The sequence below is a fragment of the Procambarus clarkii genome, chromosome 25, assembly GCF_040958095.1.
Source record: "Procambarus clarkii isolate CNS0578487 chromosome 25, FALCON_Pclarkii_2.0, whole genome shotgun sequence".
NCBI classification, from domain to species: Eukaryota; Metazoa; Arthropoda; class Malacostraca; order Decapoda; family Cambaridae; genus Procambarus; species Procambarus clarkii.
In genome coordinates this window covers 36,010,366-36,027,312 of record NC_091174.1, presented here as the reverse complement: position 1 = coordinate 36,027,312, position 16,947 = coordinate 36,010,366, and the positions used below count along the sequence as shown (strand labels likewise).

Genomic DNA, 16,947 nt, shown 5'->3' with positions numbered 1-16,947 from the left:
GTTTCTTATTTCCAGCAGGTTTAAGACATTGGAGTTTTGCTGGGTTCCCAGTCATATTGTTGTGTCCTTAAATGAGCGCTGCTACTATAGAGGCTATCCACAAGTTCCATATCCCGTAAAGGTATTCCTAATTCCAACTTCAACCTGGTTATTCATTCCTGTATTCTTGCTTGTTGGCTGGATCGCTGGTCTTCTTCTATTGGTAACAAATTGCGTGCTCTTAAAGGTAGTGCGTCCCCATGACCTTCCTGTACCCACAGTAACCAGCTATGGGAAACAGCTCTGGCTAGGGTTACGCATTGGCCATACACCTTTAACTCACGGGCACTTAATGGAGCGCTGCCCTGCTTCTTATTGTCCAAACTGCATTGTCCCTCTTACAGTCATGCATATCCTTGTTTAATGTTCTGACTTCCAGGATGTACGTGTGTCTTGCTTCCCGCCTGTTCCTCGCGGTCACTCGTTCCCCGATAGAATATTTGGTGAATCAGATATCTTTGATATCGTTCGCCTTCTGCGCTTATAAATTTAACACCTTTTGAATATCCCGCACATTTGATGGTGCTACATAGCCTTCCCGGCATGGTGCCTTCTTTCGATAATTACTTATGCACTTGTTTTTATCTTCCTCTAGGAATTTCCTCCTTCTAGCTCCTCTACTCTCTCTTGCCTTACTTATTGCCCGTGCCTCCCTCGCTCCCATCACAGTCGACTTCATAATTGTCCGGGACGGACCGAAACAACATCACCTCTTCATCTTCTGGTGTGTGGTTTAGTTCTTATAATATGTTGTCTCTATAATGCTGTGACAAACTCAAGGTATATCTGATAGTGTAACAAACACAATATGTTGCCACTATAATACTGTAACAAACACAAGTTGTATGTATATAGTGTAACAAACACAAGTTGTATGTATATAGTGTAACAAACACAAGTTGTATGTATATAGTGTATCAAACACAAGTTGTATCTACATAGTGTAACAAACACAAGTTGTATCTACAGAGTGTAACAAACACAAGTTGTATCTATTTAGTGTAACAAACACAATATGTTGCCTACATAGTATCATGTATCAATATCAATGTATCAATGCCAACATAAGAGTATGGTGTTGCAGGGCGTTCGGTTGGCGGTGGCCAACAAGGTGCAAATGGGCTGGCCAGCGCCATGGTGGGGGTCGAAGCCTCTGGACCTTCACATACTCTGGACCACCTTCGACCTCCCTCACAACATGGTTTGTTCTTAAGCTACACTTAATATAACTTATGTATATATGTTTGCTCAGATATATATATAATGTGTGAACATTGAGTCCTAAATATTTACATATATAGAACATAAAGCTCTCATTGTTCATAAAAAAATTGTGGAGATAAATTAGTTTCAATGTACGCACGATAACTGCATATTCTTATGTGTATAGTCGTGGCTGTATGGCGTAGCGGGGATCTTCAGTGTTCATCAACAAGCAGCAGTCGTACAGTTGTTTGTCATTGGGGAGAGTTCCAGGGACATGGAGGCCCTGCCAGAGGCCACTGTCAAGAGCCACATGCTTCAACTGCTGAGGAGAGTCGTCAAGAAATCCATTCCCGAGCCAACCTTCTTCCGGAGGTGAGCTAAACCCAGCCAGCACCTTATACTTGAGTCAACAACCCTTCTCCACTATCCAGCCAGCACCCTATACTTGAGTCAACAACAGTTCACCACTATCCAGCCAGCAACTTATACTTGAGTTAAAAACACTAACGGTCCAAACACACACACTTCACGGTACAACAACACTAATGTCCAGTTGATAGACAGTTGAGAGGCGGGACTAAAGAGCCAGAGCTCAACCCCCGCAAGCACAACTAGGTGAGTACAAACACATCACGGTACAACAACACTAATGAACCATACACACACACACACACACCGAGGAACAACAATACTACTGACCACACACACACACACACACACACACACACACACACACACACACACACACACACACACACACACACACACACACACACACACACACACACACACACACACACAGTGTGCGAGTGGCCTCTCGCAGTGTGTAGCTAGCAGGGTGCAACATAGCATAGTCATATCGCTAGCGATAGTGCGAAGATTTGGCGAAGAAACGAAAAGTGGAGCTAGGGCATCACCGGTGCATGTAAGTGTGTGACCTGACCGGGTAGGACGACCCGCCGTGGAGCTACCTGATTGTGCTGTGAGTGGTGACTGTGATCAGTGGTACAGTGAATTAGTGAACTGTCACATAACGATACAGTGACTGACTCCAGAGCTTTGTGTAGACAGAGAAGAAGACCTCATCAATCTACCAGCATTTAGTGAATCACCTAGTGGGAGACAACGAAGGATAAACATCGTCATCATACATCGCCCTGCCCTTACTCATCTGGTTGTGTGAGCGGGAGGCAGTCTGGTATGTACCCCTCTCTGGTCAATTAATCAGGTGTACAGATTGAGGTAAAAGATTATCAAATTCTCGTTCAGGATATCAAATATATTTAAAAATCTCAGAGTGGCTCATTTAGGCAGAGGTAACGCATAAGGGATATCTTGACACATACAAGCACGCCCGCCCACGTACGTATACACGCACACAAGGGTGCACACGCTAAAACAGACACACACACACGTGCACGCACACACACACGTGCACGCACACACACACACACAATTGTTCAGTCAGGGGAAAAGGAATTAACACCTGGGATAGGACTTACTATCCCCCCCTTCTTGACCCCACCACCTGACCTGACCTGACCTGACTTAGTCGCCATCTCCGCCCCCCCCCCACCCCCAGTCCCCCGCATCGCCCATACACACACTCTTCCCCTCCCCACTCTCCCTCTCTCCCACTCCCTCTCTCCCACTCCCACTATCTCTCTCCTGCTCTCTCTCTCCTGCTCTCTCTCTCCTGCTCTCTCTCTCCTGCTCTCTCTCTCTCTCTCTCTCTCTCTCTCTCTCTCTCTCTCTCTCTCTCTCTCTCTCTCTCTCTCTCTCTCTCTCTCTCTCTCTCTCTCTCCCTCCCTCCCTCCCCCTCTCCCTCCCTCTCTTTCCTTCCCCCTCCCTCCCCCTCCCTCTCTTTCCTTCCCCCTCCCTCTCTGCCTACACACACACACACACACACCTCCCCCCCTCTCTCTCCCTTACCCGCTCTCTTCCTCACCCGCTCTCTTCCTCATCCACTCTCTCCCTCTCCTCTCCCTCCCGCCTCTCTCTCCATCTCCTCCCCCCCCCCCTCCCCTTCTACCTTCTTCTCACTTCAGTGGAAGGGTCGGATACCCCCCACCCACCCATTTATCTCTCCCTTTATCACTCCCTTTCTCTCTCTCTCTCTCTCTCTCTCTCTCTCTCTCTCTCTCTCTCTCTCTCTCTCTCTCTCTCTCTCTCTCTCTCTCTCTCTCTCTCTCTCTCTCTCTCTCTCTCCCTCTCTCTCTCCCTCCCCATCCCAACAGGGTCAAGATGGCAGCCAGAGGTCCCAGGGGAGCAGGAAAGAGCCAAGGTGACGAGATGAAGGAAATGTTCGCCCAGTTTCTGGAGGACATCAAGAGTGAGATGCAAGAAATGATGCAGGAAATGAAGAATGAAATAAGCAACCTGAAAAGAGAGCTGACAGCAGCAAAGGAGGAGATTAGAACCCTCAAAGAGAATGGTATCAAGGCTGAGAATCAGAAAACCACCCAGGGAGAAGGTGGTAATAGTTTTTTGGATGAGAATGCCACAATAAAAGCAACATTTGCGGAAATACTAAAAAAAAATAACTCTGAAGTAATGACTGCAGTGATGGAGGTGGCCATGAAAGCAGCCACCTCGCAGGAGGCGGCACGCTCCACTAGCCAACTGCTGGAAAGGAAAAGATCAGTGGTTGCTGTGGGTATTAGGGAACAGGAAGGAACCAATAGGACAGAGTGGAATGACAAGGACAAAGCAGCAGTGAATGTAGTACTAAAGGCACTAGACATGGAAGGGGCCGAGCATAGCATTGAGAAGGTTTTCAGGCTAGGCCGGTACAACAAAGACCGAGACCGAATGATAAAGATAGTGTTTGCAAACGAGAACACAAAGGAGAGGATCCTATCAAGGAAGAGCTCCCTGAAAAACGTGGGAAAATTAAAAAATGTATTCCTCCAGCGAGACATGACAAGGGAGGAGAGAGCCGTGGCAGCAGAAGCAAGGATGAGGCGCAGGGCGAGAGGGGAAAACCAGGAAGTCACAGCTCCCAACACAACACCCCCAGAGGCGAGGGGGGAACCCACAACCAGCTACCCAGTAACACCAGAAGGGAGGACAACCCCGCCTCCCTCCTCTGCATAGAAAACCCCCCTACCCCAAACCCTCCCTGCCCCCACTCAAAAGTTCAGCCAAATCTCCCTCCCCCCACACCCAATCCCCACCCTTCTACCCCTCCCCTCCTCCCGAGTCCTCCCTCCCCCCCTTTCCTTCCCGTCCTCCCTCCCCATACCCTCCCTGTCCCTCCCCCTTCACTGGATCCCCCGCCCCTCATTCCAGTATCCTCTGAGATCCTGTTACCCACCTCACAGGTCCTCACACCCATGGAACAGCCTCCCCCACCAGCAGAACACTCACCAAGGAGGCGATTTGAGAAGGGACAGAAGAAAGTGAGCCTCAAAGCGATGTACACTAACATAGATGGAATTACAAATAAAGCAAATGAGCTTGGAGAACTGGTACTAGAGGAAAACCCAGACATAATAGCCCTCACAGAAACAAAGATCACGAAAACAATAACAAATGCAGTGTTCCCACAGGACTATTATGTTATGCGGAAAGAGAGGGAAGGAAGAGGTGGGGGTGGTGTAGCTCTGCTGGTAAGAAAAGGCTGGGATTTTGAGGAGATGTATATTCAGGGCTGTGAAGGTTTCAGTGACTACATAGCAGGTACTGTAACAAATGGAGGGAAAAAAATTATAGTCGCAGTCATATATAACCCACCACCAAATGACAGAAGACCTAGACAGGAATATGATAGAAACAACATGGCCACCATTAACATAATAGAAAGAGCAGCTTCTGTTGCTAGCAGGAATGGATCTGGACTACTAATTATGGGAGACTTCAACCATGGAAAGATAGATTGGAAGAACAGAGACCCGCATGGAGGACTAGAAACATGGAGAGCTAAGCTGCTGGACGTGACAACAAGAAACTTTCTAAGCCAGCATACCAAAGAGCCAACAAGAATGAGAGGAGAAGATGAACCAGCAATGCTTGATTTGATATTTACCCTAAATGAATGGGATATAAGGGAAGTTAAGATGGAAGCGCCCTTGGGAATGAGTGACCACAGTGTATTGAACTTTGAGTACCTGGTAGAGCTAGGACTTATCTCCCCCCAAAAAGAACTAGGAATCAAAAGGCTGGCATACCGAAAGGGGAATTATGAACAGATGAGAAGTTTCCTAAGTGAAATACCTTGGGACACAGACCTCAGAGACAAGTCTGTACAGGGTATGATGGACTATGTTACCCAAAAGTGTCAGGAGGCAGTAAACAGGTTCATCCCGGCCCAAAGGGAAAAATCCGAGAAGCAACAGAAGAATCCATGGTATAATAGAGCATGTATGGAAGCGAAGAAACTGAACAAAAAGGCGTGGAGGAACTTCCGGAATAACAGAACACCAGAAAGCAGGGAGAGATACCAGAGAACCAGGAATGAGTACGTCAGGGTGAGAAGAGAAGCAGAGAAAAATTTTGAAAATGATATAGCAAACAAAGCCAAGACCGAACCAAAGCTACTCCACAGTCACATCAGAAGGAAAACAACAGTGAAAGAACAGGTATTGAAACTTAGAACAGGCGAGGACAGGTATACAGAGAATGACAGAGAGGTGTGTGAGGAACTCAACAAGAGGTTCCAGGAGGTCTTCACAATAGAACAGGGTGAGGTCACTGTGCTAGGAGAAAGGGAGGTAAACCAGGCGGCCTTGGAGGAGTTCGAAATTACGAGAGAGGAGGTCAAGAGACACCTGCTGGATCTGGATGTTAGAAAGGCGGTTGGTCCAGATGGGATCTCACCATGGGTACTGAAAGAGTGTGCAGAGGCACTTTGCTTGCCACTCTCCATAGTGTATAGTAAATCACTAGAGACGGGAGACCTACCAGAAATATGGAAGACGGCGAATGTGGTCCCAATATACAAAAAGGGCGACAGACAAGAGGCACTGAACTACAGGCCAGTGTCCTTGACTTGTATACCATGCAAGGTGATGGAGAAGATCGTGAGAAAAAACCTGGTAACACATCTGGAGAGAAGGGACTTCGTGACAAATCGCCAACATGGATTCAGGGAGGGTAAATCTTGCCTTACAGGCTTGATAGAATTCTACGATCAGGTGACACAGATTAAGCAAGAAAGAGAGGGCTGGGCGGACTGCATTTTCTTGGATTGTCGGAAAGCCTTTGACACAGTACCGCATAAGAGGCTGGTACATAAGCTGGAGAGACAGGCAGGTGTAGCTGGTAAGGTGCTCCAGTGGATAAGGGAGTATCTAAGCAATAGGAAGCAGAGAGTTACGGTGAGGGGTGAGACCTCCGATTGGCGTGAAGTCACCAGTGGAGTCCCACAGGGCTCTGTACTCGGTCCTATCTTGTTTCTGATATATGTAAATGATCTCCCGGAGGGTATCGATTCATTTCTCTCAATGTTTGCGGACGATGCTAAAATTATGAGAAGGATTAAAACAGAAGAGGACTGTTTGAGGCTTCAAGAAGACCTAGACAAGCTGAAGGAATGGTCGAACAAATGGTTGTTAGAGTTTAACCCAACCAAATGTAATGTAATGAAGATAGGTGTAGGGAGCAGGAGGCCAGATACAAGGTATCATTTGGGAGAGGAAATTCTTCAGGAGTCAGAGAAGGAAAAAGACTTGGGGGTTGATATCACGCCAGACCTGTCTCCTGCAGCACATATCAAGCGGATAACATCAGCGGCATATGCCAGGCTGGCCAACATACGAACGGCATTCAGAAACTTGTGTAAAGAATCATTCAGAACTTTGTATACCACATATGTCAGGCCAATCCTGGAGTATGCAGCCCCAGCATGGAGTCCATATCTAGTCAAGGATAAGACTAAACTGGAAAAGGTTCAAAGGTTTGCCACCAGACTAGTACCCGAGCTGAGAGGTATGAGCTACGAGGAGAGACTACGGGAATTAAACCTCACTTCGCTGGAAGACAGAAGAGTTAGGGGGGACATGATCACCACATTCAAGATTCTGAAGGGGATTGATAGGGTAGATAAAGACAGTCTATTTAACACAAGGGGAACACGCACAAGGGGACACAGGTGGAAACTGAGTGCCCAAATGAGCCACAGAGATATTAGAAAGAACTTTTTTAGTGTCAGAGTGGTTGACAAATGGAATGCATTAGGAAGTGATGTGGTGGAGGCTGACTCCATACACAGTTTCAAGTGTAGATATGACAGAGCCCGATAGGCTCAGGAATCTGTACACCTGTTGATTGACGGTTGAGAGGCGGGACCAAAGAGCCAGAGCTCAACCCCCGCAAACACAACTAGGTGAGTACAACTAGGTGAGTACACACACACACACTCACACAGGGTTTCAGTGACTACATAGCAGGTACCATAACAACTGGAGGATAAAAAATTATAGTCGTAGTCATATGTAACCCCCCACCAAATGACAGAAGACCTGGACAGGAATATGATAGAAACAACATGGCCACCATTAACATAACAGAGAGACCAGCTTCTGTTGCGAGCAGGAATGGATCTGAACTACTAATCAAGAGAGACTTCAACCAAGGGAAGATAGATTGGGACAATAGAGACCCGCATGGAGGACCAGAAACATGGAGAGCTAAGCTGCTGGACGTGGCAACAAGACACATTCTAATCCAGCACATCAAGGAACCAACAAGAATGAGAGAAGATGAACCAGCCATGCTCGATCTGATATTTACCCTAAAGGAGTGGGAAATAGGGGAAGTTAAGATGGAAGCACCCTTGGGAATGAGTGACCACAGTGTATTGAACTTTGAGTACCTGGTAGAGCTAAGAATTATCTCCCCCCAAAAAAGAACTAGGAAACATTAGGCTGGCATATCGGAAGGGGGCACTATGAGGAAATGAGAAGTTTCCTAAGGGAAATACCTTGGGACACAGACCTCAGAGCTAAGTCTGTACGAGATATGATGGAATATGTCACCCAAAAGTGTCAGGAGGCAGTAAACAGGTTCATCCCGGTTCAAAGGGAAAAATCCGAGAAGTAAAAGAAGAATGCATGGTATAATAGGGCATGTATGGAAGCAAAGGGACTGAACAAAAGGGCGTGGAGGATCTTCCGGAATAACAAAACACCAGAAAGCAGAGAGAGATACCTGAGAATCAGGAATGAGTATGTTAAGGTGAGAAGAGAAGCAGAGAAAAATTATGAAAATGATATAGCAAACAAAGCCAAGATCGAACCAAAGCTACTCCACAGTCACATCAGGAGGAAAACAACAGTGAAAGAACAGGTAATGAAACTTAGAACAAGCAATGACAGGTATACAGAGAATGACAAAGAGGTGTGTGAAGAACTCAACAAGAAGTTCCAGGAGGTCTTCACAATAGAAAAAGGTGAAGACACGGTGCTAGGAGAAAGGAATTTAAACCAGGCGGTCTTGGAAGGGTTCGAAATTACGAGAGAGGAAGTCAAGAGACTCCCGCTAGATATGGATGCTAGAAAGGCTGTTGGTCCAGACGGGATCTTACACTGGGTACTGAAAGAGTGTGCATAGGCACTTTGCTTGCCACTCTCCATAGTGCCATAGTGTATAGTAGGTCACTGGTGACGGGAGAACTACCAGAAATATGGAAGACGGTGCATGTGGTCCCAATATACAATAAGGACGACAGGCATGAGGCACTGAACTACAGGCCAGTGTCCTTGACTTGTATACCATGCAAGGTGATGGAGAAGATCGTGAGAAAAAACCTAGTAACAAATCTGGAGAGAAGGGACTTTGGGACAAATCGCCAACATGGGTTCAGGGAGGGTAAATCTTGACTGACTGGCTTAATAGAATTCTACGACCAGGTGACAAAATCTAAGCAAGAAAGAGAAGTCTGGGCGGACTGCATTTTCTTGGATTGTCAGAAAGCCTTTGACACAGCTCCGTCCGTCTGATGTGGTTCCTGGAACACCATCACCTCCTCTCCCCTTCTCAATTTGGTTTCCGCAAGTGCTGCCGCACGACAGATGTCCTGGTGAACTTGGAGGTCTATATTTGTACTGCTTTTGCTGCGAGGACCTCCGTTGTTGCCGTCCTCTTTGACTTGGAAAAGGCATACGACACCACTTGACGATATCATATTCTATCCCAGCTTCATTCATTTGGCCTTCGTGGTCATCTCCCTCTCTTTCTCCGCAGCGTCCTCTCTCGTCGTTTCTTTAGGGTTAGGCTTGGTACCACTTTCTCTGCCTCTTTTCAGCAATACGAAGGTGTGCCCCAGGGTAGTGTTCAGAGCACTACTCTTTTTCTGGTTGCCCTCAATGGTCTTCTTTCCTCTCTTCCTTCAGGCGTCTTCTCCGCTTTCTATGTCGATGATCTTACCTTTTGCTGTCAGGGTGATGATTCGCCTCTCCTTCAGCGCCGGCTTCAACTTGCGATTGATGCCGTGTCGTCTTGGATCACCGATCATGGCTTCAAGTTCTCTACTTCTATAACTTGTGTCATGTCTTCTACTCGGAAACGGGTCGTTCTTCGTCCTTTTTTGTCACTTTATGGTCATTCCCTTGAGTACAAAGATTCCGTGAAGCTTTTGGGGGTTATTCCTTGACACTCGTTTGTCTTGGTCTCCCCATAACTCTTACCTCCGTGTTGAGTGCTCTAAGGCCCTTACCCTCCTTCGGGTATTGTCCCATACTTCTTGGGAAGCAGATAGGCGCATTCTCCTTGCTTTACATTCCTCTCTCGTCCTGCCTAAGCTCGATTATGGTTGCCCTACTTACTCGTCTGCTTCTCCTTCTACTCTTCGCCGTCTTGATGCTTTGCACCATACTGGGTTGCGCCTCAGTTCTGGTGCCTTTCGTTCGACTCCCGTCCTTAGCTTGTATGTTGACACTGGCTTCCTGTCTCTACAGGACCGCCGTTATCACTACTCTCTTCGCTATCTTGCGCGGTCCTTACAACATCCTTCCTCTCGCTTCTGTCGTGCTTTAACTTTTACCCCTCCTGCGATTCCTGCTCATCTTCACCACCTCCCTCTTTCTGTCCGGCTTACACGATTCTCTTTCCGTTCGTGTTTGTAATTTTTCTCCTTGTGTTGTTCCTTCTTTGCCCCCGTGGAGAGTCCCCCTTTCGCAGTTTTGTACATTCTTGATCCGCATCACTAAAGCTTTTACCCCTCCTACGATTTTAAAACGCCTTTTCCTTGAGCACTTTTCTTCTCACTCCCGCTCCGTTTCTGTCTTCACCGATGGGTCTAAGTCTGTGGACGGTGTTGGTTACTCTGTTGTTTTTCCTGATCGCACTTATATGTGTCGCTTACCTCCGGAGACTAGCATCTTAACAGCGGAGCTTTATGCTATTCTCTATGCTCTTCGTCTCCGACTCTCGTAGTGCCCTCATGGCTCTCGGGTCCTTTAATCTGGTTCATCCAGTAGTTGTCGAGATCCAGCATTGACTGTTTCTTGTTCACAGTAAATTTAAGGCGGTTGAGTTTTGTTGGGTTCCCAGCCATATTGATTTGTCTTTAAAGGAGCGTGCGGATGCTGCCGCCAAGGAAGCTGTCCGCTCTTGGCCCATCTCTCGTAAAGGTATTCCATATTACGACTTTTACCCGGTTATCCATTCCTCCGTCCTTACCCGTTGGCAGGCTTCTTGGTCGTCTGTTACTGGTAACAAACTACGTACTCTTATATGTTGTGTTTCCTCGTGGCCGTCCTCCTACCACCATAACCGGCGATGGGAAACAACTCTGGCGAGGTTGCGTATTGGCCATACTCGCTTAACCCATGGTCATTTGATGGAGCACCGCCTTGCTCCTTATTGTCCTAATTGCCTTGTCCCTCTAACGGTCGTGCATGTCCTTCTTGAATGTCCTGACTTCCAGGACGAGTGTGTGTCTTGCTTTCCGACAGCCCCTCGAGGTCACCTGTCTCTCAATAGAATTCTTGGTGACTCGGATACTTTTGATATCGTTCGCCTTATGCGTTTATCTTTTCGTATTGGCATCCTTGGTGATATTTAACGCCCTCTGATTATTCCGCACATTTGACGGTGCTACATAGCCTTCCCGGTTTGGTGCCTTCTTTTGATAATTACTTACTTACTCTGACACAGCACCGCATAAGAGGCTGGTACATAAGCTGGAGAGACAAGCAGGTGTAGCTGGTAAGGTGCTCCAGTGGTTAAGAGAGTACCTAAGCAATAGGAAGCAGAGAATTACGGTGAGCGGTGAGACCTCAGATTGGCGTGAAGTCACCAATGGAGTAACACAGGGCTCTGTACTCGGTCCTATCTTGTTTCTGATATATGTAAATGATCTACCGGAGGGTAGATCATTTATTGCAATGTTTGCTGACGATGCCAAAATTATGAGAAGGATTAAGACAGAGGAGGACTGCTTGAGGCTTCAAGAAGAACTAGACCAGCTGAAGGAATGGTCGAATAAATGGTTCTTAGAACCATTGAATCGACTTGAGAATGGTCCAGGACGGACCGAAACGTCGTCGTTCCTTCAACTTCTAGTGTGTGGTCTGGTCAAACAATGGTTCTTAGAGTTTAACCCAAGCAAATGCAATGTAATGAAGATAGGTGTAGGGAGCGGGAGGCCAGATACAAGGTATCATCTGGGAGAGGAAATTCTTCAAGAGTCAGAGAGAGAAAAAGACCTTGGGGTAGACATCACGCCAGACCTGTCTCCTGCAGCCCATATCAAGAGGATAACATCAGCGGCATATACAAGGCTGGCCAACATAAGAACGGCATTCAGAAACTTGTGTAAGGAATCATTCAGAACTTTGTATACCACATATGTCAGGCCAATCCTGGAGTATGCAGCCCCAGCATGGAGTCCATATCTTGTCAAGGATAAGACTAAACTGGAAAAGGTTCAAAGATTTGCCACCAGACTAGTACCAGAGCAGAGAGGTATGAGCTACGAGGAGAGACTACGGGAATTAAACCATACTGCGCTGGAAGACAGAAGAGTAAGGGGGAACATGATCACCACATTCAAGATTCTCAAGAGAATTGATAGGGTAGATTAAGATAGACTATTTAACACAAAGAGCACACGTACCAGGGGATACAGGTGGAAACTGAGTGCCCAAATGAACCACAAAGATATTAGAAAAAACTTCTTTAGTGTCAAAGTGGTTGACTAATGGAATGCATTAGGCAGTGATGTGGTGGAGGCTGACTCCATACATAGTTTCAAGTTTCGATATGATAGAGCCAAATAGGCTCAGGAACCTGTATACTTGTTGATTGACGGTTGAGAGGTTGGACCAAAGAGCCAGAGCTCAACCCCCGCAAGCACAATTAGGTGAGTAAAATTAGGTGAGTATACACCCGACGGTACAAGAACACGGTCAATACACACATCACGGTACAACAACACTTATGGTCTACAAACGCACGCACACTCGCACACACACACACACACACACACACACACACACACACACGCACACACGCACACACGCACACACGCACACACGCACACACAGACACACGCACACACACACACACGCGCACACACACACACACACACACACACACACACACACACACACACACACACACACACACACACACACACACACACACACACACACACACACACACACAGCCTGTGTGTGCGTGTGTGTTGTTCCACAGCTCCATTCCCACAAGAGATGAGGTCAAGAAGCTCCTATTGGAGCTGGATGTGAGAAAAGCTGTTGGGCCGGATGGAATCTCGCCATGGGTATTGAAAGAGTGTGCAGGAGCACTTTGCTTGCCACTCTCCATAGTGTATAGTAGGTCACTGGAAACGGGAGACCTACCAGAAGTATGGAAGACTGCTAATGTAGTACCAATATTTAAAAAGGGTGACAGTCAAGAGGCACTGAACTACAGGCCAGTGTCCTTAACTTGTATACCATGCAAGATGATGGAGAAGATTGTGAGAAAAAACCTAGTAACACGTCTGGAGAGAAGAGACTTCGTGACAACCCATCAACGTGGGTTCAGGGAGGGTAAATCTTGCCTTACAGGCTTGGTAGAATTCTATGATCAGGTGAAAAAGATTAAGCAAGAAAGAGAAGGATGGGCGGACTGCATTTTTTTGGACTGTCGGAAAGCCTTTGACACAGTACCCCATAAAAGGTTGATGCATAAGCTGGAGAAACAGGCAGGAGTAACTGGTAGGGCGCTCCAGTGGATAAGGGAGTACCTAAGCAATAGGAAGCAGAGAGTTATAGTGAGGGGTGAGACCTCAAAATGGCGTGAAGTCACCAGTGGAGTCCCACAGGGCTCTGTGCTTGGACCTATCCTGTTTCTGATATACATAAATGATCTCCCAATGGGTATAGACTCATTCCTCTCAATGTTTGCTGACGACGCCAAAATTATGATAAGGATTAAGACAGAGGAGGACAGCTTGAGGCTTCAAGAAGACCTGGACAAGCTGCAGGAATGGTCGAACAAATGGATGATAGAGTTTAACCCAAGCAAATGTAATGTAATGAAGATAGGGGTAGGAAGCAGGAGACCAAATACAAGGTATCACTTAGGAGATGAAATACTTCAAGAGTCAGAGAGAGAGAAAGACCTGGGGGTTGATATCACGCCAGACCTGTCCCCTGAAGCTCATATCAAGCGGATAACATCAGCAGCATATGCCAGGTTGGCTAACATAAGAACAGCCTTTAGAAACTTGTGTAAGGAATCTTTCAGAACATTATATACCACATATGTCAGACCAAACCTGGAGTATGCGGCTCCAGCATGGAGTCCATATCTAGTCAAGCATAAGACTAAGCTGGAAAAGGTTCAAAGGTTTGCCACCAGACTAGTACCCGAGCTGAGAGGTATGAGCTACGAGGAGAGACTACGGGAATTGAACCTCACGTCGTTGGAAGACAGAAGAGTTAGGGGGGACATGATCACCACATTCAAGATTCTCAAGGGAATCGGCAGGGTTGATAAAGACATGCTATTTAGCACAAGGGGCACACGCACTAGGGGACACAGGTGGAAACTGAGTGCCCAAATGAGCCACAGAGATATTAGAAAGAACTTTTTTAGTGTCAGAGTGGTTGACAAATGGAATTCATTTGGAAGCAATGTTGTGGAGGCTGACTCCATACACAGTTTCAAGTGTAGATATGATAGAGCCCAATAGGCTCAGGAACCTGTGCACCTGTTAATTGACGGTTGAGAGGCGGGACCAAAGAGCCAGAGCTCAACCCCCGCAAGCACAACTAGGTGAGTGCAACTAGGTGAGTACAGCCTGTGTGTGTGTGTGTGTGTGCTACGAGGCCACACACAGGGGCCTCGTAGCCTGGTGGAAAGCGCGCAGGACTCGTAATTCTGTGGCGCGGGTTCGATTCCCACACGAGGCAGAAACAAATGGGTTTCTTTCACCCTGAATGCCCCTGTTACCTATCAGTAAATAGGTACCTGGGAGTTAGTCAGCTGTCATGGCCTGCTTCCTGGGGTGTGTATGCGTGTGTATGTGGTGTGGAAAAAAACAAACAAAACAAAAACAAAAAAAAGTAGTTTGTAAACAGCTGATTGACAATTGAGAGGCAGGCCGAAAGAGCAAAGCTCAAGCCCCGCAAACACAACTAGATGAATACAACTAGGTGAATATACACACACACACACGACACAAGCTGAAGGAATGGTCAAACAAATGGTTGTTAGAGTTTAACCCAACCAAATATAATGTAATGAAGATAGGTGTAGGGAGCAGGAGGCCAGATACAAGGTATCATCTGGGAGAGGAAATTCTTCAGGAGTCAGAGAAGGAAAAAGACTTGGGGGGGTTGATATCACGCCAGACCTGTCTCCTGCAGCACATATCAAGCGGATAACATCAGCGGCATATGCCAGGCTGGCCAACATACGAACGGCATTCAGAAACTTGTATAAAGAATCATTCAGAACTTTGTATACCACATATGTCAGGCCAATCCTGGAGTATGCAGCCCCAGCATGGAGTCCATATCTAGTCAAGGATAAGACTAAACTGGAAAAGGTTCAAAGGTTTGCCACCAGACTAGTACCCGAGCTGTGAGGTATGAGCTACGAGATACCGATTTTGGAAATGAAGTACTTCATGAAACGATCAGAGAGAAATATCTAGGAGTTGATGTCACATCAAACCTGTCTTCTGAAACCCACATAAAAAGAATTACATCTGCAGCATATGCGAGGCTGGTTAAATTAACACCAGAAAAACCTCGGGAACCTGTGTAAGGAATCATTCAGAACCTTGTATACCGCATATGAAAAGACCAATCCTGGAGTATGCGGCCCCAGCATGGAGCCCGTCCCTTGTCAATCACAAGACGAAGCTGGAAAAAGTTCAGAGGTAAGCCACTAGACTAGTCCCAGAACTAAGAGGCATAATTTTCTAGGAAAAGCTGCGTGAGATGCACCTCACGACCCTGGAAGACAGAAGAGTAAGAGGAGATATGATCACTACCTACAAAATTCTGAGAGGAATTGACAAGGTAGATAAGAATAAACATTTTAACACGGGTGATACGCGAACAAGGGGACCTTAACGCGAACAAGGGAACCTGTGTAAGGAATAAGGGTCCTTACACAGGATCCTGAAGGCAATTCTGATGTTAGCCAGCCTCGCATACGGCTGCAGATGTTTTTCTTTTGATATGGGCTTTAGGAGACAGGTTTGGTGTGATATTAACTCCCAGATCTTTCTCTCTGTCTGTTTCACTAAGGACTTCCTCCTCTATTTGGTATCCTATGTCTGGCCTCCTGTGTTCACTGCCTAGTTTCATTTCTTTACATTTACTCGGGTTGAACCTTAATATTAAATTAATTAAATAGCCATTTTTTGGACCATTCATTCAGTCAGTCTCTGTCATCTTCTAGCCTCATACTGTCTTCCTCCGTCTTAAATCACCTCATAATTTTTGCATCATCAACAAACAATGAGAGGAATGATTCTAAACAATCTGGAAGATCATTTACATATATAAGAAACAGTATGGGTCCAAGGACTGAACCCTGCGGAATTCCGCTGGTGACGTCTCGCCAATCTGAGGCCTCACCCCTCCCAGTGACTCGCTGACTTCTGTTACTTAGGTACTCCCTTATCCAATGGAGTATCTTCTCTTTCATTCCTGCCTGCATCTCTAGCTTTCGCACTAGTGTCTGGTGTGGAACGGTGTCAAAGGGTTTCTGGCAATCCAAAAATATGCAATCTGCCCACCCCTCTCTTTCTTCCCTGATTATTGTTGCCTGATCGCATAATTCAATTAATCCTGTAAGGCATGACTTGCCATCCCTGAAACCATGTTGGTGTTGTGTCACAAAGTTCCTTCGCTGCAGATGTTCCACTAGTTTTTTCGCACAATTTTCTCCATTAATTTGCATGGAATGCAAGTTAGGGACACTGACCTGTAGTTCTGTGCCTCCTGTCTATCACCCTTCTTGTATATCGGGACTACGTTTGCCGTCTTCCAAATTTTTGGCAGTTCACCAGTGATTTAATATACACCATGGACAATGGCAGGCACAGTGCTTCTGCTCCTTCCTTTAGTATCCATGGCGATATTCCATACGGGTCTATAGCCTTTGTTAAATCCAACTCTAGGAAAATCTTTCTTACATCCCCACTGGTAATCTCAAATTCCTCTAGTGGTGCCTGGTTAACTACTCCTTCCCTTGTCTCTTGAACTTCTCCTTGCTCCAATGTGAAGACTT

General features: G+C 46.5%; 1 protein-coding gene across 2 annotated transcripts in view; it reads left to right on the top strand.

The window, feature by feature from the left end:
• LOC123756333 (peroxisomal N(1)-acetyl-spermine/spermidine oxidase) overlaps nucleotides 1–16,947 on the top strand; it is a 196,217-nt gene that overhangs the window by 161,436 nt on the left and 17,834 nt on the right. For both annotated transcript variants that reach the window (XM_069331389.1, XM_069331387.1), the window contains 2 exons: nucleotides 1,124–1,240; nucleotides 1,430–1,617. In XM_069331389.1, coding sequence (XP_069187490.1) covers nucleotides 1,124–1,240; nucleotides 1,430–1,617 — 305 coding nt within the window. The remainder of the gene's footprint in view (nucleotides 1–1,123; nucleotides 1,241–1,429; nucleotides 1,618–16,947) is intronic.